The sequence below is a fragment of the Podarcis muralis genome, chromosome 2 (genome assembly GCF_964188315.1).
Source record: "Podarcis muralis chromosome 2, rPodMur119.hap1.1, whole genome shotgun sequence".
NCBI lineage: Eukaryota > Metazoa > Chordata > Lepidosauria > Squamata > Lacertidae > Podarcis > Podarcis muralis.
In genome coordinates, this window is record NC_135656.1 from 60,001,114 (window position 1) to 60,023,434 (window position 22,321).

Genomic DNA, 22,321 nt, shown 5'->3' on the forward strand with positions numbered 1-22,321 from the left:
TCTGCTCTGTGCTTTTCCCAGACTTCAAGCACGCTCTCTCAGTTTCAGCTCTTTTCCAACAATGCATCCCTCCTCCAGCCCACCTGCTGGAGGTAAAAACAGGTGGGACCGTGCAACCCTGGGGAAAGGAAGTGGGACAGTCATTAAAATGAGAACAAATGGGTTGTATTGGATGACAAGTAGCACAGATTATAAACTGATAAGAAGGCTATTATGAAATGCTAAGCCTGCATGGCATTTCAAACTGCATCAGTACCAGAATCAAGCCTCATCTCGTATGTCCCTCATATTAAATGACATTCCTCATACATCTTCAAGAGGCTCCAGTGACAGATGCGTTTTTCATCAGTGGGACTATCGGTATAGTATATTTATTAGGTTATGTATCTTGCAACAGTATTTACTAGAGTCATTAGAAACCTGTGTATTCAGCTTGTTGAACAGCTCTTACTGCTAGGAACTTTGTCCTGAGCATAACAATTAAGCCATTGTCCACACTGATGTTCGCTCTCTCTGTCTGTCTCTCTTTGTGTGTGTTTCAGAGGCTTGTTCATCCCTGACCCCTGGTAAGTAATTCTAAAGGACTAGGCGGGAACTAGTTGCTGAAAACCAGGCACATCCAACAACTAGTGACCCCAGATGAGAATGTGCACCCAGTCAGTACAATGAGGCTTAGCTGAGCGCAGCAATACAGAAGTGTCCCTGCATCAGTTACAACATGCACAGAATCTGCTTTGGTGTGCAGATATTTCTTGCTGCATCTGAGAGATATTGCTCAGCAAGCTGTATGCTGTATCATCAGTAAGAAATTCTGCGGCCTTCTGTGTAAAAGTGACACAACAGCAAGCTACAAAGTGCACATAATACTCAATTTCTTATATGTCTGTAGCCTAGCTGTACTAGTAAAGAGGTGTGTTGGTGTCTAGCTCAATGCTTTGAAGACAGTCCCATTTAATTACCCATTAATATTAAATTAATTACTTAATTTAATTACTTGAATTAGTTTACTCCCATGTAAGTATACCTTGAATTGCAGTGGTATTTGTACACAGAATCTAATAATTTGTGTCATCCCTTCACAGCTGTTTTAATGAAGGCAAACCACGTTCTACATTCACCAGCCTGCATTTGTATGGTGGCCTCCTGGGTTCAGTTCTCAAAGCTTGAATGGGGTTAACGTTTGCAGAGGCTTACGTTTAGATTAAACACATGTATTCTTGCTGTTTTAAAGGCTCTGCAGTTGCTATTTGATTAGACCTTGCCTATTCATTTTATTTTGTCATAATTTGAGTTTGTTTAAAATCGTGAATTGTTTTTTGCGAACTGCCTTGGGAAAGTAGTCTTATTGAATATAGTGAACAAAGTGACAACAGAATCTGCTTCAAATTTAGAAGAATAAAACATGCCTTAATTGCCAGAATAAACCATGAACTTCGATAGTGCTGCCTTTTTACCCGAGAAGTACTTTATTTCCAGCAATAAAATCTCAGTTCTATGGAAAATTAGGTCAATTCCCACTGGTAGTATGGGAGAAATGGTAATATAGCTATGTTTAAAAATTCATTTTTAAGTGTCTCATTCAGCTATTTCCTCCTTCCAGAGGAAGTTTGCACCTTAGTGATTACAGAAGCATTTCCTGAAGATTCTGGAATATTTAAATGCATTGCTGAAAATGAGTTTGGTGCAGTAGCCTCCAGTGCATACCTTTTTGTTTCCCAAGGTAATTGCAGTTTCTTCGCCCTCTCAGTTTTGGTGGGAGGGTAGGATGCTGTTTCTTCTCTGGAAGGATGACTTCTATTTCCCACTCGTGCAAAACAGCGTTAATTAAGCCTGCAATAGCTTGTTTCCAGCTGTGCAGCAGAGCAAAATGATCAGACTATATATACACAATCTGAAAGCTAAAAATGATTGTTTTTAAATATATCTAGTGAAGCTTTAGACACACAACTTGCCTGGTCTAAAAACACTTTCTGAAAACTGAGTGCCTAGAACACGGGTAGGCAAACTAAGGCCTGGGGGCCGGATCCAGCCCAATCGCCTTCTAAATCTGGCCCACGGTCTGGGAATCAGCGTGTTTTTACATGAGTAAAATGTGTGCTTTTATTTAAAATGCATCACTGGGTTATATGTGGGGTATAGGAATTTGTTCTTTTTTCAAAATATAGTCTGGTCCCCCACAAGGTCTGAGGGACAGTGGACCGGCCCCGTGCTGAAAAAGTTTGCTGACCCCTGGCCTAGAGAATTAACGGAGGGCGTGTTAAGCAATTAACATTATAAAAGCTAAGCAAGCCTTGCATTGCTCAGTGCTGATAGCCTTGGACTTCCATGCAAGTTGTTCTGAACTTCCCAAAGAATAATACGTATACTTTGCTTTCATTAACTAAATCTAAATCAAGGCATATCAATGGAGATTTGTTTGGTGCAATTCAAAGACAGTACAAGACGCTTCTGTATTTCTTTACAGTCCCTAACGTTCTCTTTTTTTATTCCTTTAAAAGCCTGCTCTTATTATTGGTTCTGGGTTCTGTAATGGATTCCACAAGGATTCCCATCCTTAGTTTCTCTTTTCAGATAAGAACTGTCAGTTTATAAATAGTTTTAGTTGTTTTAGTTTCACTCAAAATATGCAAATCCTTTTCACCAAGAAGATACGGTGGAATTTCCCTGATGAGTAAAGAGATTAGAGAGAGAGTTACAATATGGCTGTTTAGAAATCGCTTTCCCACCCCAAACTAGACAATAATACAATGGTGTGAGTCAGTGCTTTTGGTTTTATATCTAAATTGTGCTTTTCAGGAACAGAGGAGATTGAAGGATTTGAAGTGGCTCCCTCACTGTCAGCTACACCAGCCACAATGAACGTCCTCTCTACACCAAACAGCCAATGTGTAGGAATGGGAAGTGATGTAGACAACAAACCTTCCAGTGTTACACTACAAAAGTCTTCTGGCTCATCAAGTCCAGAGGAACCTGCAGGTTCCTGGTGGCGAAACTATGGTGATGAGAGCAAGGATTTTAGTGACATTTATGAAGAAACTTCAGATAACTCATATCATAGGTAAGTAAAAGCAAAGATTCTAATGACTCTTCTACTCAACTGTAGGAACTGCTTCCACTATAAATCACTGCAAACAATACCCTCCCCCTCCAAAAAATTACCCCAGATCTATAGGATATGAATGGATTTTGGAAGCAGTTTCTGGTTTGCCTGCAGACAAATTGACCTTCTAGTCTAGCCATGCAATTGCAGAGGCAGCTAGCTTTATATGCTCACAGACATTTTACTTTGGATGAGTTAGCCACAAAAGTCAGGCAGGTTGTTGAATACAGACCGTTTAATTCAGTGGTAGGGTACAGCACAATAATGGTAAGCACAGCTGCAAACATTTTTATCTGGCCACAAATTTTCCAAAATATGACTCAAATTAAAACTAATTTTTGCTCTCTGAGGTTAAAAGATCAGCACTGTAGCAAAAAGAAAGAAAAAGAAAAACCATAGAAAATTATTGTCTATACATAAAACTAAAATAAATACCTGAACCCATGTCAAGTTCACTTGAGAACTAACACTTCATTGAGATAATATATTTGCCTCAAGAATGACCGTTTCCTGTGATAAAAAGCAATGAGTAGTTCAGTTGAGTGGAATATCCTATTTTTATATTTGGTAATCAACATTTTAAAAACAATTACCTGTTCTGAATGTACCACTACAAATGAGTCAAGAGTTCCCAGTGGAATGATTTACACCTCTATAAAATTAATTTCAATAGCATGGCTACCTATAAATTAGAAATTAAAAGAAACTTTCTTTTATTTTTGGTGACACCAAATTTTGATTTGGTTCTTAAAACCAATTTGGTTTTTCTATCTAACATCGTATCGTCTCAGGGTGGCTTACAAAATAATAAAACAGGAAGACAGCACTATGATAAGACTTATTTCAATGAAACTTATAAAAGCAGTATAAAATACGGAACTACAACCTGGGCTCTTCACTTGCCCAAAGAACCACAACTCGTGCTCTTCACTTGCAATAGCAACATACTTCCTAATAATCTCCCAAACCCCCTGGCAAACATGAGTTTTCACCTGACACCAAAATTCCAATGCCAGACATGACTCTAGGAAGAGGATATTCTCTTGCTAGGGTGCCACCACAAAGAATGCCCTATCCCATGTCACCACATAATGCACTTCAGCTGAGTGGTAGATCAATGAGAAGGGCCTCCACTCCAGAACTAAAATAATGGGCAGGCTGATGCAGGGAGAGGCATTATTCAGTTGTTTAGATCCTAAGATGTTTAGAACTTTGTGGGTATACACCATCTCCTTGAATTCCACCTTCACCTTCTTCTTCTCTTCTTTGGCAATCACTCGTAGCAGCTGAGTAAGATTGTCTTCCATAAACAGGGTTTTAACAATGAATCCATAAGTGACTGTGGAGGCCAGTTCTGGATCCACACGTCCTTCCACAGTGGGAACATTGGTTCCGGGCGGGAGTTGATCACGGTGTAGATTTGCCAAGCATGCCTTCCTCCTAGCACGTTTCTCCCTTGCATCCTGAGTTTGAGTGTCTTCAAAGCCCATGACACCTTTGGTAAAGGCTGTTCTCCAATTGGAGCGCTCGCAGGCCACTGTTTCCAAATTGTTAGTGTTTATACAACATTTTTTAAAATTTGGCTTGAGACAGTCTTTAAACCTCTTTTGTTGACCACCAGCATTACGCTTTCCATTTTTCAGTTTGGAATAGAGTAGTTGCTTTGGAAGACGGTAATCAGGCATCCACACAACATGACCAGTCCAATGAAGCTGATGTTGAAGAATCATTGCTTCAACACTGGTAATCTTTGCTTCTTCCAGTACACTGTTATTAGTTTGTTTGTCTTCCCAAGTGATGTGTAAATTTTTTTGGAGACACCGTTGATGGAATCTTTCAAGGAGTTGGAGATGGCGTTTATAAGTGGTCCATGTTTCACAAGCATACAGTAAGGTTGGTAGGCAGCCAGTAATAAATTGTCCAGATCATAAAGAAGGTATATCTAGGTCTAGTATAACGTTGTGAAATATTTAAGCCTGTAAATTCGTGTGCTTCGGACTGGCAAAATACATTATGCATTAATCCATATGTGGGATGTTATTGGAATTCTTCACAAGCCTAATTCCAAGGGAAATGATTAAATAAGGGAAATTACAAGGGAGATAACTGAATAAGTCTCCAGTCCTATATACTTACCTGGGAGAAAGTCCCACTGAACTTAATAAGACTGACTTCTGAGTTTTGTAGGGTCTTCTGGCTCCTTAACAGATTTATTGTGTGCCATAGCTAATGTTGTAATAAGCCTTTAAGGAACTATGAGACTCTTTAGAATTTCAGAAATCCAGAGTTGTAGAATGTCCTAATTCCTTATGATACCTGAAAGTACAACCAGATCTCTCATGAGGTGGCCATCATATGATCATAGTAGTAGTGGTTGTTTTCTGTCTCTGGCATAAAGATGTTTTGGGCCAGGCTTTATTTTCTAGTTTCAACATTGTGATGGCAAGTTCAGGATGACTTTTTACAGGGTTGTTTTTAGAAGAGGTAGATACTGGAGTCTTGTATTTCTGTATTAATCTTTATTTACACATCAGAGCATACAGGCTTTATGAAGCTGATGGTTATACTACAGTTTCCTTCTATGCCTGCTAATTCTGACTTTTGACTGAAAAGGCTTGGTTTCAGTTACATAGCCAGTTTCCTTTCATAATCACTATTTTCTTTAGGTGGAATTTTATGCTAATCGGTACCCAATTAATGCTTGCTTGATAGAATGAGTGTCCAAAGTGAGCTTAATTTTACATTTCTAATCAGAACCTTAATGCAGTAGTTTTCTCTGTAAAAGATAAACAATCCCAAAAGGAAGTGGGTACTTTTGGTTTACACATTTAAACTTTTTCCTTCCCTACCAATATAGATCAAAGCAATACTGCATTAACATATTCTTTTGAACTGCAAATTCAGTGAATTTAGGGTGTAACATTGGAACTGTTATTTGTAGTGGAAATTGGGGGAATAAACCTTTAGCTTTTTGGCTGACCTCAGTTACAGACAATTTCTCGTTCCTGTTTGTTCCCGGATGGAACTTCTCACCTCCTCCAGTTGTAGCACAGAAGTTGTTATTCTTCTGTAGCTCAAAGCAAGCAGCTCAAAGCATGCAATGTGAAACTGCAGATTAAATGGCCTAAACCTAACATGTTTATTCAGAAGCAAAGCCCAGTGATTTTCAGTTGGCTTTACTTTCATGTTAGCATGCTTAGGTATGCAGCCCAAGATAGAACTTTTGGACAGGAAGTGAACATGCTTTACTACAGTGGAGAATGTATTGGATAATGCATGGAAAGTGATATTTGTGACCGGGTTGCATTTGGACCCAGTCCAAAGGTAAAGGGACCCCTGACCGTTAGGTCCAGTTGTGTACGACTCTGGGGTTGTGGCGCTCATCTCGCTTTACTGGCCGAGGGAGCTGGCGTACAGCTTCCGGGTCATGTGGTCAGTGTGACTAAGCCACTTCTGGGGAACCAGAGCAGTGCACGGAAACGCTGTTTACCTTCCCAACGGAGCAGTACCTTTTTATCTACTTGCACTTTGACGTGCTTTCGAACTGCTAGGTTGGCAGGAGCAAGGACCAAGCAACAGGACCTCACCCCGTCGCAGGGATTCAAACCTTCTGATTGGCAAGCCCTAGGCTCTGTGGTTTAGACCACAGCACCACCCGTGTGTCTAAACCCAGTTTAGTGCACCCTAAAACAAGGCTGGGGAACCTGTGGTCCTCCGATGGCATTGGACTCCCAGCTCCCACCAATCCTTACCATTGGCCGTGCTGCATGGTACTGGTGGGGAGTCCAATGACAACTGGAGGGCCAACGGGTTTCTCAGAAGCCAGGCACTATATTGTAAAGGCTGCCAGTTTCCATACAAGCTTTGTTTCTTATGATTTGTGGTTGCACAGCTGGACTTTTGTCACTCCAGCATCATATTAGTGGGATGCTCTTCCTAAAGAGGTCTGCACACCCACCTCAATGCCAATGAGCAAACTTAATGATACAGAAAAGCCTTTGGGGTTATTTGAACTAGGATGAACAATCACGATGGCTTCTATGGCTTTTTGCTGGCATTTATTTTGTTTTTACCAGTTGTATGGATTTTAAATCAAGTTGTTTGCAAGCTGCTTTGGTCATCCCCCTCCCAAAAGGTGGACTATAAACGTTTTATTAAATTAATAAACAATGCAAGACTTGGAATGCCTTCTAAGCACTGTTTATGAAAAATACTTCTGAGCTCTATATACTGTATATATGTAGCCATATCTGGAGACCTCAGTGCACATGCCACTAAAAAATAGGTTGGCCTTTAACAGGGGCATTCTGAAAATGTTAAATCGGGGGCATTCTGTGCAAGTCTGGATTATAACGGTGCAGTCGAACCCCTTTAAAGGAGTTCAAGATTTGCGTGCAAATCTCTACTCTGAAACCTAGGCTGGAACTTTTCCAAGGAGGAAGGGAAGAAGCATCGCCGCCTGTGTATTGTGAAGGAAATCCGAGACTAGATGCCCAGAGAAGAAGAAAAATCACAAGCCTCTGGCCGTTTTCATTTTTTCGGCGCCTAAAACAAGGTGGTTGTGTGAATTGGGTGGGAAAGCGAGGCTTTCTTTCACGTCCCTCCACCATAAGCTAAGCATCCAGACACCTCGTCGGTTGGAACCGTCTGCCGAGACTCCCTGCGAGGGAGGAAGGTCAGAGGGGTGCTTGAACAAAAGGAGCGCCAGCAGGGCTAGGTTGGAAATCTGATCGGGTGCGACACAATCTCCCCTTGTCTCCGCTTCAGAATCAAAGTCCCTTCGACGGCTGGAATGGGGGTGTGTTTTATTTCGAAGGGGCTGCTCAATTTGGGAGAAGGGCTAATCCAGCGCACTAGTTTATTCTGCCTCGTTAAACTCTTCTTCACTTCTTCACCTTCGCGCCTATCTTTCCACAGACAGGTGGAGCAGCTTCAGGTCGTCCCTTCTCTTAGCTGGCTGAGCCAACCCGCTTTGCAAACGAAATGCCCAGTTAGATCATAATTTTAGCTTTTCCTCCAGAGCCGGGCTTTGGTTCGGAAAGTTCACCCGGTTCAGCACCGCTGTTCTCTTGGAAGAGGCCCGCTGAAGTTGGAGCCAGAGGATCATGTGCAAAATTTAGGCGCAGTTGGCAACCGCAGAGCATCCGGGTGCGCAGGAATGGTAACGCTCCCGAGGATGCCCTTGGGGCGGTGGGATTAGTTCGAGGCTATTCCGGGCTCGGTAGGCTGTGAGCTGCAATTTGCTTTGAATTGTAGTCGCGGTGAAGATCGGTGGGCGTCTTTTCCCCGTGGGTAGGGGGGCCTTCAGTGAGATGGCCGGTACTGCAGCCTCAATCGATGAATGAAAAGTTGTGTTCGCAGTTAGGAGCACTTCTCTTGCAAATGTGTTATTTTTTCTTTCTGTTTTAAGGGAGCCTTTCTCGCCAAACTTACTTTATTTCAGTCTGTCCTCCCCCAAATCCACGTGCTATATATACGGACATGTTAAAAGTTACGCTTGCTCCCAGTAGGACATTTTTCCTTGCTTTGCTTTCTCCCTTCCCAGTATCGTTGCCCGCGCAGGCGCCATGGGCGGGGAGGGGGGCAGCTGCCCCCCATCAAGTAAATAAATAAATAAAAATTACTAACTAAACTAACTGACCAATTGCATCGCAGATAATTCGGTTCTGCCCCCCCCAAAACGCAAGGCCTCCCCACCCCCAATAAATCTTGGCTACGTCCATGACAGGCGCCCCCGACCAAGAGACTTGTGCAACGGTTTTAAAGTGGCAGGCGGTCTTTTCACGCCTACTCGGGAGTAAGCCTGATTGAATCCCTTGGGGTTTACAAGAATAAATATGCACGATATATCGGCTTGCCTAACAGAATCGCTCGGCAGCCTGTGTCCTACCTAACGAGAGATGACCGTGGTAGGGCGGGGGACTTTTATTCTGACACCTTAGCCTGGGTAGGTGGACAAGCGGGCACATCGGATGTCATTATTTGGCAGCAGATAAAAGTCACTGGTCTTATTAATACTAAGCAGAGAGCTACTATGATTGTAGTCTGTGTTAGTGAATGGCTGGCTTCCCCCACCAGCACTGGTTAAAAACACCTCAGGTGATACCATCTTTTGACAACAGGTAAGACTCTTTTGTTCCTCCCCTCCCGCCTTGCTTTTAAACCTCTGGAGCGGTAAGTGCGCCGCTTTAAAGGCTCCCGAGTGCTTAGCATGCAAGCATTGCGTTAGGCTGCAAAAAGTGCATCTTGTAGAGAGTTAAGACCCACAGAGCCCAGCGAGAGTTTTGAGTAAAAACTCGTTTAAGACCTCGCTGTTAATAATGGATGCGAGGTGCAGTGGAACCTTCTCTTTTAAGATGAGTTGAAAAGGGAACGTTTTGTATTTGTGCTCAGTAGGATATGTGTAAATAGCAAAGTCAATTATATTAGGATCTCACCGGCTCAGTTTGTTTTGGGGTCTAGGGGACACCTTGCAAGCTTTATAGCAGGGGTGGAGAGGAAGGGTAGGTGTTTTAGGGTGGTGGTGTAGTATTAAAGTGTTCAGCCTTCTTCGCCATGCCGACTTGAAGGTGATTTTGTCTTGCATTCCTGAAATATTTAAAGAGGAAGAAGTGGGAGACTTGTTGCTTTTCATAATTATTTACTTAGGGTTGCATCTTCTTTTAAATATCGAAAGGAAAAGGCTTTATACAGCACACACCCCTCCCCTTAATAATTTGATCTCACTGGGGAATGTATGACCTCATGGAACCTTCTTTAGGTTCTCCTGTGAAAGGAAGACAATGTACTGTATTTATACACACACAAATATATATAGCAAAACAGCTGATCTGAGACTCCGCAGGGGGAAGCAGCTGCTGTGCTGGTAGTTTTTGATTTGGAAAAATAGCTGATGGAGAAAGGGTTAAGTAGCTCTCCCCTCTACTCCTATTCAATCTTCCTCCTAGAGGTCTTTTCACTTAAAAAAAAACCCAGTGGCATGCATGAGATTTGGGGAGCTTGCAGACAGGTGCTTGTGGGATGGGTGCTCTTGATGTATGCATTTTTTGTGGTTTCCACATAACATGGTTGGTATAAGAATGACAGCCTGTATGCTTCCCCCAACCTCATCAGGATTTACCCTGTCTGGGTTTAAAATATATCTATATATCTAATTATGTTTTCTAAAAAATTGTCAACAACTCAATACAAATCCCTGTCTGGAAGCACCTATGGGGTCTGCTGTACAGGTGGATTTTCCCAGTAACACATTAAATTGTTGGTTGTATTGATTTAAGTATTCCCCATAAGCAACTTCCTGAATTTTTGCTCAGTTTAAAAAAATAAAACTTTTTCTTTATCTATAGCTTACAGTTTGCATATGAAGAGTCATGTTAACAGGAATTGTTGCTAACTAAATCTGTAAATGCTTGCTTCTTGTAACATCCATATGAGCATGTGCCTGAGGGTGGCTATGACTGCTAGTTCGGACAGAAAATTAATTGGGTGAACATAATCTCTTGTATAAGGTTTATCTTTTGTGGGTTGCAAAAAGTTGTGGTTAATTAGGTAATTCTAATCTATAAATCTTACATAATTAAAGTTGTTTCTGCATATTTGCTGCTCACTGATTTTGGTAGTTCTTTATAAATTGTTGATAAATCTGAAAGTGAGGTCTGAACTTTTAATTTCCCAGATGACCCACTAGCTTCCAAGGAACTACCTGGAATGACTACTTGGCTTTAATTATTATTATTATTTTTATTTATTTATTTATTTATTTATTTATTTATTTATTTATTTATTAATTAATTATACCCCGCCCATCCGGCTGGGTTTTCCCAGCCACTCTGGGTGGCTAAATTTATTTAGTTGTGTATATAAATTTCTGTCGGTTTAGCACAAGCCAGAAAAAGGCAATCTCACTCACCCAATTAATTTCAGTGGGACATCAACAAAACATTTTCTGGTTAGAACTTGTATCCATAGTTGTAAAATTACAGCATAAAGAAATCTTGGTTGTTGAGAAGGCTAACAGTGAGGAGCCATGTTTTGTTAACCCTAATATACTAGTATATTCTGTAACTTTTTTTTAATGAATTCAAGTCAATTTATGTGAGATGCATTAGAGCAGCTCATATACTTTTAGTGTTCTCGGCTTTGAAAAAAATTAATTTTTTTCCTGATCTGCTTATGCTTTCTTCTGACACACAGCAGCTAGAAGCATCCCCTTTAATGAATACAAGATTGGTGCTTGTTCATTGTACATACCTTTCACACAAGTTGTGAAGCCTCCATGGAAAATTAGTGTTAACGTTCTATAATTATAGGTCATTTATGGAACCAACGTTTTGCTTTGTTTTGGGGGTCTCCAGTAGTTGACCGCTACATTGTAATCATTTATTTAATGGGCTAGTATCTTTTAGTGGTAGCTATAGGGGTAATCCAACAAAAGTAACTCATTGAGTTCCATTGATTTCAGTGGGTGAGAGGTTTTAGGATGTTTGTAATCAACATGTAAATTAATATGTAGTAATACTGTGTACTAAAGCAAGTGTATTCACTATTGTATTTTGGAGAGCTGAACTTTCAAAAGCTTGTAAAGCGGAAAACTTTTTGAGTTAGCAGGGGGAAAAAGAGGTTAGACAGGTATACCTCCAGGATACTTTAGGTACAAGACATTATGTTTTGTCAGGGTTGGGCAACCATTGGAACCTTCCAGTCTGATAAGTCTACATGACCTTTTGCTAGTCATTGTGGCATGCCATTTATTTTTTATTTGTATTGTTTTCCTAAAGGAATTGCCATCATCAAGACAGCCACACTCTGCTGAGGCAGGGATTCTGTTCCACCCAGGAACCTAGCCGAGAAAGGCCACAAAATTTATCAGCTTATTCTTTCCAGCCACCAACCCAAAGCCCTTTTTTCACCTTCTAAAGCACAGGACAATTGTGAAATCTTCCCCATGAGTGTCAGTAACCTCCCATCCGTGTCCTCTATGTATCAACCAAGCATGTTTAACTATGAGCGTCCAAAACATTTTATCCAGTCTCAAAATACATATCAAGGGAAACCACAGCCTCCAGGACCAGAAACCTCTACTACGCTTCCAAGCAGGCAAACCAAACAGTCTTCCATTCTAATCCAGCCTTGTAATCCTAATGAGAAGAAGTTTTCTTCCTCTTCATCGCTGAGCTCGCCAATCTCACTCTCCTCACCTTCATATAGTGCTTCATTTCCCGTAACACCTGCATCTGCACAGTCTCCTGCTAGCTCCTCATCTGGGCAGAGGATTTCATCCATGCATAACCAGTCCCCTGCGGCATTCCTTTGCTCCGTGTTGCCCTCCCACTTTGATTATAATAGCCAAGGTCCTTCCTCAGTGGAGTCAAAGTAAGTATGTTCTTTCCCTTTGAAGTATGTGTATGTATGGCTCTTGAAAACCCTTGGCCTGTTTCATCCTGTGCTCCCATGTACTGTACTCAGCTTCAAGTGTTGACTCTGGAGACAGGAGGGGAAACCAGGAATGGCAACCTTGAGAAGTGCCCTTCATTTTGCAAAGTCTGCTTTTGCTTTTCTAAATGCCAAGGGATGGGAGGTATGAGACATGAGACTTCCCAGAGCTTAGCATAAGAGAAGGCAGGACATGGTTGAAAAATAAAAGTAGTTGCAGAATGTCCCATTCTGTTTTTTAGTTGGATACTTAAACCAGGCCCCAAATGCATGATTATATCTGTGCTCTTCACCTCAGTCTCCCCACCCTGGCCTCCTGGTTGGCATATGACAAAAGCCATATCTGTTAACGGATCCTTTTTAAAGACAGGATAAATTATCTTAAGCCAGATACGTATCCCTTACATTTTTCCAGGTTTTAAACATGAATTGTGGCTCTGTCTTTTTGTGAAAATAGGTGGGGGGACTGCTTGACTGATTTATATGTTGATTGACTTTAGTAGGGCAACCCCCACTAAGCAAATTTGCTACAATCCTAAGCCTGCCAACCTAGCAGTTCGAAAGCACCCCCGGGTGCAAGTAGATAAATAGGGACCGCTTACTTGCGGGAAGGTAAACGGCGTTTCCGTGTGCAGCTCTGGCTCGCCAGAGCAGCGATGTCACGCTGGCCACGTGACCCGGAAGTGTCTCCGGACAGCGCTGGCCCCCGGCCTCTTGAGTGAGATGGGCGCACAACCCCAGAGTCTGTCAAGACTGGCCCGTACGGGCAGGGGTACCTTTACCTTTTAAGCGGACCCAAGTCCAGTTGAACTCAATATTTACTTCTGGGTAAAACATGCTTAGAACTGTACTGTTAAATCATAACCAAAGTTAGTCTTTCACTGTGTTTCAGTTTCGCCAGAAGCGGCTTAGTCATGCTGGCCACATGACCTGGAAACTGTAGGCCGGCTCCCTCAGCCAGTAAAGCGAGATGAGCGCCGCAACCCCAGAGTAGTTCACGACTGGACTTAACTGTCGGGATCCTTTTTTTTACTCCCCACTGAGGATGTCTTGGATTTCAGCCCTAGTAATAATTCCTCGCAGAGTAGGAATTATCAAGCCAAGCAAATTACACGAAACAAGTGGAATTTTTCCCTGGGTACAATCTATCCCTCAGTGGAAATATCTCCTGCTGCTCTCCAGTATATTATGGTTTTGATAATGTATATTTAGAGCAGACAAATATATAACACAGAAAATATATTGTGGGAAATTGAAGAATGAAAACTCTCCCCCTGCTACCCTTAAATTCTTTGAAATGTTTTATTGACAGTTAGCTTTCTTGAAAAACGAGCTTCATACCAATTAGGATAAGTGTTTTGTTCCCAGAATAAAGGACAACTCTTGGTAGTGCCCAGACAGAACGCAATGTTCCACCTTCCTTGTCTCTCCAAACAACCCTTTCTTGCTGTGCTGTGAAAAGCTGTGGCATTCATATTCTGCATAATATCTGAAGGGCACAAAGGAGCGCCAATGGCAGGAGTGTTTCCTAATCATAATAGGGCTGAAATGCAGGTGCTACAAAGGCAAGAATTTGTCTGTAAGGGTTACACATTCCTGCATTAGCCAGCATAATACACGATACGTATAAAATACTTTGCATTCCTTTAATGCTTTTCATTGTAAAATTGCTAAACATTTTGCCATTATTTAAGTTCTCAGAGGTGGATAACCCTAAGTATGCATACCTGGAATCAAGTTCTATTGCAATCAGTAGGACGGAATTGCAAGTAAATGTGTACAGGAGTTGAGTGTGAGACAACAGACAGAAGACCCAGTGGTGTGGACTGTTTGGGGGAGGAGCATGCAAATATAGTAGAATCAGGATTCCAGGTGTTGGTGAATCCTGCTGTGAAATTATTAGGAGAGAATTGCCAAGAAGATCTGAACTAAAAATGCCAAAAAAATCAGGGCTCACAGATTAATTGAGAGCTAATCCTGAGTCTTCCTTCATAAAATAAAAGATACTCTTGCAATTATCTGTTCAGAGACAGATTCCTTGTGTCTCAGTCTTAAAAATAAATCAAAAGTTCAATTTTGGCCGTACCGGATGTCTTGTTGGCACATGACTTAGCTCTCTTTTCTATAAAAAATAGTCCTAGGTTGCAGAAAATTCTTAACCTGAGGTACTAATTTAGCTAATGGGGCTTCCCACTGCTGCTGCGCTGCCGGTGCACGAATTCTGTTCTCATCCTGGGGCAAATTTCTTAACCCGAGATACTACTTCCGGGTTAGTGGAGTTCATAACCCGAAGTGTTTGTAACCCAAAGCATTTGTAACCCGAGGTACCCTGTACTCAATGTATGTACCTATTGAGGCAACATTCAGTATATGTATCTATTAGTGTTAAGTAGCTTGGAGAATGCCCAGAAAATAAGGGGGGGACCAATAGCTTGTGCCTTCTTCCAAACATCAATTATAATATGAGGTCAAATATGTGGCAGGTGCCATTGCCACACAGTCAACTGCATAAGCCTTATTCACATCTTACTTTCATGTAGCATGTTACTGTGATTACTTTAGAACTGGGTCTAAATTGCCAGTTGTTTGGATCACACATACCTGCGACATGTGAGCAGGAACATGTGTGTTTGGCTTTCACCTCAGACAACCATGAGCAGCACGTGGTTGTTTGAGGAAGGAGACACCACATCAGAAGTGTGGCTAAAAGCACAGCCCCATTTGAAAGTAGTTGCAGTAATATCCTGTGCATGAGTAACATGTGACTATGGCTACCAGTGTGTCTACATATGGTGTTGATGTTGTCTTCTGGCACAACAACTGAGTAGCAACACAAACTTCTAATGGAGTAGTATGTCTTGTATCCAGCTCTAAATAGCTACCAATTTCACCTTTCCCCTTAAATTAGCAGTTATTCGAAGCCTATGTACAAGAAGCAAACCAGCAGCACCAAACCAGTGCAGAAGACATCTGACAGAGAGATACAAGGAACGAAAGACGCCCTCATTCAAGACTTGGAAAGGAAACTACGATGTAAAGACAGCCTTCTCCATAACGGGAACCAAGTAAGAGATGTATATTATCTGGCAGAGTGGAACTTGCAAGTTAAGTGACTGAGCTGGATGGCTCTGAGCTTAGTTACCGTGCAGTTTGTGCATCTTAAGCCAGGCATAGCCAATGTGGGGCCCTCTCTCTTAACTCCTATCAGTCCAAGCCAATATGGCTCATGTTTTACTAAAACATGAGGGCACCATGTTGTCTCCACTGCCTTAAACCAATTTAATTAGCTATAGCCCGTCTCTAAAACTTATTTGATGTGTGATCAAATATTTATTTCATGAATTTTATATATTAAAAACATGGAAAAAAATCAGCAATAAACTAAAAATGGATTACAAGATACACCAGTATACTACACGTCTGGGGAGGCTTGTCTAATAAATATGATTTTAGCAAGTTCTAAAACAGTATGTTGAAGACACCTGCCTGATGTCAGTAGGCAGGGAGTTCCAAGTGTAGGTGATGCCACACTAAAAGATTGATTTCTTACAAATGCAGAATCGATATTATGTGACACCTTTAACACCTGTAATGTATGTTGAAACTGCCATTCAAACTGTGTCAATTGAGAAAGACATTCTCTAGATTAATTTAGAAGTACTTTTAATACTAAAGACAATCATTTCAGAATTGGGAATGATTTCACTGAAGTGCTGTCCTCCAGAGCTATTGAGCTCTGGCAACAGAGTGGCTTCTTGGAGATAAATTGGCCCTTGAGTCACCAGTGCTTAATTTCTGATCAAGTGCCATTTATGGATGTAATCCTGTAATTTACACTTGATGCCAAAGCCATAACCTGATCAAAGTCAAAGCTAAAATCCTATGGCAAGGATGTGCGAGAGATTAGTTCAACCACCAGGATCTCAACCATCAGAGTATGTCAGACAATTAACTACAAGGGTCCCGCTGAAAATGTCACTTCTGTGTTGAGTTTTCCCCTGATGTCAACATCAGCTTACCCTGTATATGTCATTAATATATGTTTTTCCATAGCAGTCATCTAGGAGAAGGTGAAAGTAGCAAGCACATTATGATTGAACTGGATTGACACTGGGTACATTGAATTAGACATTGAAAGAGGAGGAGAAGGAACTCCACACAAGGCTGTTACTTGCCACAGTAACCCCATGGTTTTACCCTGCTTACACCTATTTAAAAGAAGTGGTGTTGCACTTCCTGCATCTTGTCCCAAAGGGCAATGGATTTGAGATCTGAACCTTCGCACCCATTGAGCTTGCACAGAACACTTGTAGTACACTAGCTTATTATTGCTCTTGTTTTATGTATTGGCCCAGGCTGACTCTATCTCAAATGAGTTAAAGTTTCTATTTAACTTCCCAGATCAAGTATTTTATAGTTTATTCATTCATCAGGTAGCTTGAATTGTGTAACAACCATACAGTACTCTCAAGCAGTGTGTGTGTGGATATCTGCCTGGATCAGCTGTATGTTTAGTGATAAAGTCCAGTCAGAGTCGATTGGGGTGCAGTGCTCATCTCGCTTCAGGCCGAGGGAGCCGGCATTTGTCCATAGATAGCTTTCCAGGTCCTGTGGCCAGCATGACTAAACTGCTTCTGGCACAACGGGACACCGTGATGGAAGCCAGAGCGCACGGAAACGCCGTTTACCTTCCTACCGCAGCTGTACCTATTTATCTACTTGCACTGGTGTGCTTTCAAACTGCTAGGTTGGCAGGAGCTGGGACAGGAGGTTGAACTGCCGACCTTCCAATCAACAAGCCCAAGAGGCTCAGTGGTTTAGACCACAGCGCCACCCACATACCTGTTTTGTAATAAGTCCTCCCTTGGCCCAAGCCCTGAGAGACGTGCATGCGGAATGGAATCCAGAGCTAGTTTTATTCTTGTTAATGTGTCTCTTCCTTGGTTCTCCTGACTGCAGTGAAGAGATCCCCTGAGTAAATCAAGTATTGAAGTACTAGGAGTTCATGGGCTTGTCTTGCAGTTAATCTCTTCTTGTAGTTAGCTCTGTTATATTGAATAGGAATTAGAAGTTCAAACAGCATTAAACAGCCTTTTCTAACTAACCGTTTCTTTTGTTCTGTGTTTAGCGTTTAAGCTACGAGGAGAGAATGGCTCGCAGGTTACTTGGACCAGAAAATGCTGCATCTGTGTTTGAACCACAGAGTGAAGAAAATGTACAGGATGCACAAGTAAGGTTTTTTTAAAAAAATGTTCACAGTCCAGAACATAAATTGGGATTTGCAAAAATAAAATAGGACTGGGGGTTGGTATCATAACCGATAATAGTCATTTTTGTTCCTCCTGTCATCCATACGACCTAGGAGAATTTTTTTTCTGAACATCATTCAAGGGATGGATATTAGGATTCTTCATATGAGGAATAAAGATACATTCCCTTGCCCAAGACAAGACATGGATTAGGTAACACTTGTGTCCTCCCTCCATAGTTTCCCATGTTACCATGGTAACATAAGGATAAGGCCACTTCACAAATGGCTCGTCATGCTTCACTGCAATATGCATAATAAATGCATATTCATAATAATAAAGACATATGCAGGTTAAATGTAAGAAAGGAGGAATACTTGTAGCCATCTGTGGGTTCCCATGCTGTCATGACCCGCACCATGAGATGATTACTTCAGCTGACACATATAGTTGGCTTGTATAATGACTAGCACACCTACCTTGCTTCTAGAATTTGCACCGGATAGTGATTCCTTACTGTGTAGAAAATGCTAAATGGTCACCTGGAAGATCCAACAAAGCTGTCAGACCTCTTGTCTTTCACCATGAGGTGATTTCTCTCCCACACCAAATTCTTGTGACTCAAACATAATTATAAAATAAATCCCAAGTGTTGCTGTATGTAATAGTACAGCAAAATTTTGATCCAGTTCACTGTGGCAGATGTTCATAGTGTATTGCTGCTCAGATGTGGCCACAGTGGCTTTCCATAGCCAACAGGACACAGGAAGAAGTGGAGTGATGGGAAGAGAGCACACAGAGCCAAGGAAGCTGTAGGAGTGATGCAGAACACAGCATGCAGAAGGATGATGGTGAGCACTGTATCACTGAGCATCCTAAGTGCAGATGCTTCTCTTTTTCAATGGAACAATTGAGCCGGGAAATGCACTTCCCCTCTGCTGTTGGAACAGTGGGATCTGACTGAGGCCCCATATACACTACCCATTTAAAGCAGTATTGTGCCACTTTAAATAATTTTGTTGTTTCCAAAAGAATCCTGGGAAGAGTGGTTTGTTAAGAGCTTCGAGAGTTGCTGGGTGACCCCTATTCCCCTCACTGAGCTACAATCTTCAAATTAATTTAACAGTCAGTGCCTCTTCTCAGGGAACTTGGACAATTGAAGCTCTGTGAGGAGAAATAGAGGTCTCTTTTAATAGCTCTCAGGACCCTTAAAAAACTACACTTCCCAGGGTTCTTCGGAGGAAGCCATGACCGTGACACACCACGGAGGAAGTGGTGTGATGCAGATGGGGCCTGAGACAAAGGCTGAACTTGGCCCCACATTACCAGGATTTGCTCCATTGATGTATAGAAAAAGTAGAAAAAATGGGGGGAAATGATTGGGGGAACTATATCTGTGGCCACGGTTAAATCCCAGGTTGAGAATTTATTTTCTAGTATGCTTTTTCCTAGCTGCTGCTGCTGTCAGTGGCCTCTTCAGCTACTGGATTTACGATTTATTGATGGTTGATTAGGATTTTAACTGGCCCAGCTTACTCCCAGTACAGGACAGAGTGGTATGGCAATTAAATAGGGAGAGGGATGGGAGACAAGGCTTTTACTTAAGGTTTTGGTAGGGTAACAGGTTAAAACAGTGGGGGTGGGGGGGAAGGGAACCAAATTTTACATTTAAGTAGCTAAGATAAGATAAAATAGAGAAATGCATCCAGCTGTATCTATACTAGACGTTTTCCTTACCAAGACAATACTTATCAATTTGCATCTCCAATTTCCACTTCAGGATCACTTTTTGATTTTTTCTTCCACTCCTTTCTGCTGCAGTATCCACCTGCTCCCTAACACTTTTCATTATTCCAACTCCCTTAATAGTGTTTTCAGCCCTCTTCTATCTCCTTGCAGCTGTTCAACTCTTCAGGTTTTTATCTCTCTGTCTTCCCAACTTTCTGACTGATTTCCCTTCTTCTTGGAGTTTAATGGTGTTGAAAGGCTGTAGGAGAGTCTCTGTTACCACCACACTAGTCATAGTGTTATTGCACCTCAGTTATAATTGTTTAAAATCCTTATATCTCTCAAAAACCTCCATAAAGTCTCTTAACACTGGACCCTGAAGACAAATTTGCAATGCCAAGTCATTATGTTTATGACAGGTACCCTATTTTGAACATAACTTATATAAAAGATATCTCAAAGAAAAGCTTTTAAACACAAGGAGGAGCGTTTTAGTTAAGTGTCTATTTCTTCTTTAATTTCTAGGTTGCTAGGGGAACCTTTAACTTACAGTATCCCACTGTACAAAATTCTCTGAGCAAAACATCCCCTTGTACTTTTAACCTGCCTGTGAGCTTTTGACTCTCCCATGCACAAGAGAGTTTAAAGTGAAAAGGACCATTTTATAAACATCAGTTCGAAATAGCTAGAAGTCCTATTTCTTCACAATGTAAAATATTGTCAGATATCTTCTGAAAATGCTAGCCGATAGCTCATTGGTGTAGCAAAATAAAAATACCCATGTTAGATAGTTCATGAGCTTACTCTGGTGTAAAGGTTCTCTTGACTGCTAAACCAGTGTTCCAAAATGCAACTATCAGATGTGAAGAACTTGACACAGTGTTAATATCGTACTGTGTTGGATATACAAATACTTAGAACTGTTAGTGCTGCACTTCCTATAATTAACTGTCCTCATTGCTAAAATGGCAGGAATACCACTGTGCCTGAATTATACCTTGTATTGAATTCAATTACATCTGTTCTTTAAAATGCTAAGATGAGTTGGGTTAGTGAGGGAAAAATAAAATAAAATCCCAGTTGCTCTTATAAAGCCTGTGTGATTTGGTTCTAGCGCTGTGACCTAACAGGGAAAATATTTTCCAGCTTAAGATGTGCTGATTGCCATTGGTACCCTTTTATGAGTGTGCACAACAGTGTGCTCTTGCCAATACTTGACTTCTATTCCTGTTCAGCTGAAGGACACTGTGTCCCTAGCTCTCATTTCAGATACTCCAGTGGGATAATAGTCCCCCCACCCCACCCCACAACAAAGGTGACATGTTTGCCAAAATAGTTTGGACCAATGGAAAGAATTGTGTCATTCCTCTTGCGCATGACTCTGGCTCACATTTGTGACTGCTGATTATCATGACTTTAGGGGATCAATTTCTTTTATAGTCTGCATTAGAAAGTGCTTGTGGTTTTAAATGAGCAGTTTGTTTCTCCAGAAAGATTTAAGCTGTAGGATGTTCAATTGAGAGTCCATCATATGTGTTCATGATTAAAGCAGTGATCATTACCTCTTCTGATTTTTGCAGCAGCAGAACTTGGAAAGCACACGACTGCACGTTCCTTCAGCACAAGCAAGGTACATGTTATGCGCACATTAAGCTGCAAAGGTGTATGCTAATGACATGAGATCTGATCCACACTGCATACACTGGTTGTGTGAACTGTTACCGATAGTGGCCCTAGAGCAAGGGTAGCCATCATAGTGCCCTTTGGATGTTCTTGGACTACAGCTCCCATCAGACCCAGCTAGCATGGCCAATAAAAAGGGATGATGGGAGCTGTAGTTGAGCAACATCTGAAGAGCACCACATTGGCTACCTTTCCCCATGGTTTGAGAGCCTTGGGCAAGAGAGTCCTTTGGAGTCCCTTAAAGGTATGAAAGCAAGTCAGGCATCCACATCATCTGGTCCAGCTGCTTGCCACGTGGAAGGTCTGAAGTGGGAAGCCTGCTCATAATCATATGAAGTTGAATGCCCAATGGGGACAGAGTTTTTAAATCATACACTTCAGCGCATATGATTGATTCTAAGTTCGGGAAAACATGTATTATAAACAATGTAGTTCAGTCTTCCTTTAAGGGGAAACTGTGTAAGGCACAAGATACCACATTAAATACCATGAGGCCAAAGATGGGAGTCATCCTATGAAATATGCATGAGTTATTCTCTTCAACAGTCCCAGATAGTTTATTGCCATAATGAAACTGCAAAACTAGAAATACAATTTTGCCTCTTTGGAAACTTAGCGTCACCAGGCTATCGTGCAATGGAACTATTAACACATACTTACTGTGGGTGTGTAGGGGGAGAAAGATTATTATAGGAATACTTTATTGCCTTGTTGATGTGCCCTTTTAGGAGCAGGCCATCTTCAAGAGGGGAGAGGAATGAGCAAGGGTCAATCCAGGAGAAATTTTTTCAACCACGTTTTGTACAAGTGCCTGAAGACATAACAGTTGAAGAAGGAAGATTTTGCAGGATTGATTTCAAGGTAATGTATGATTTCAAGCCACTTTCAGCACAGCTGTCCCTCCTAATAGATTTAAGCAGTTCTTTTTTTCTGGGGGGACGCGGGGGTACGCATACCCCTAAACATTTCGTGAATCTTTGTACTTTTGTCCATTTACTGTATTTATTTTTCCCGATTTGAACTATAAAATAGTGATTTTCTTGAGTCAAAATAAGAGTACTCCTAAACGATTTTTTAGAAGAAAAAAAAGCACTGGATTTAAGAATTGCCTTGTTGGACCAGACCATGG

The 22,321-nt window shown here is 41.5% G+C and overlaps 1 protein-coding gene across 1 annotated transcript in view; it reads left to right on the plus strand.

Annotated features, from left to right (window-relative positions):
• MYOT (myotilin) overlaps window positions 1-22,321 on the plus strand; it is a 33,573-nt gene that overhangs the window by 6,285 nt on the left and 4,967 nt on the right. Inside the window, 9 exon segments of the mRNA XM_077924547.1 lie at window positions 543-566; window positions 1,601-1,720; window positions 2,797-3,058; window positions 11,878-11,998; window positions 12,000-12,472; window positions 15,441-15,597; window positions 17,661-17,762; window positions 21,090-21,139; window positions 21,921-22,053. Of these exon segments, the coding sequence (XP_077780673.1) occupies window positions 543-566; window positions 1,601-1,720; window positions 2,797-3,058; window positions 11,878-11,998; window positions 12,000-12,472; window positions 15,441-15,597; window positions 17,661-17,762; window positions 21,090-21,139; window positions 21,921-22,053 (1,442 nt within the window).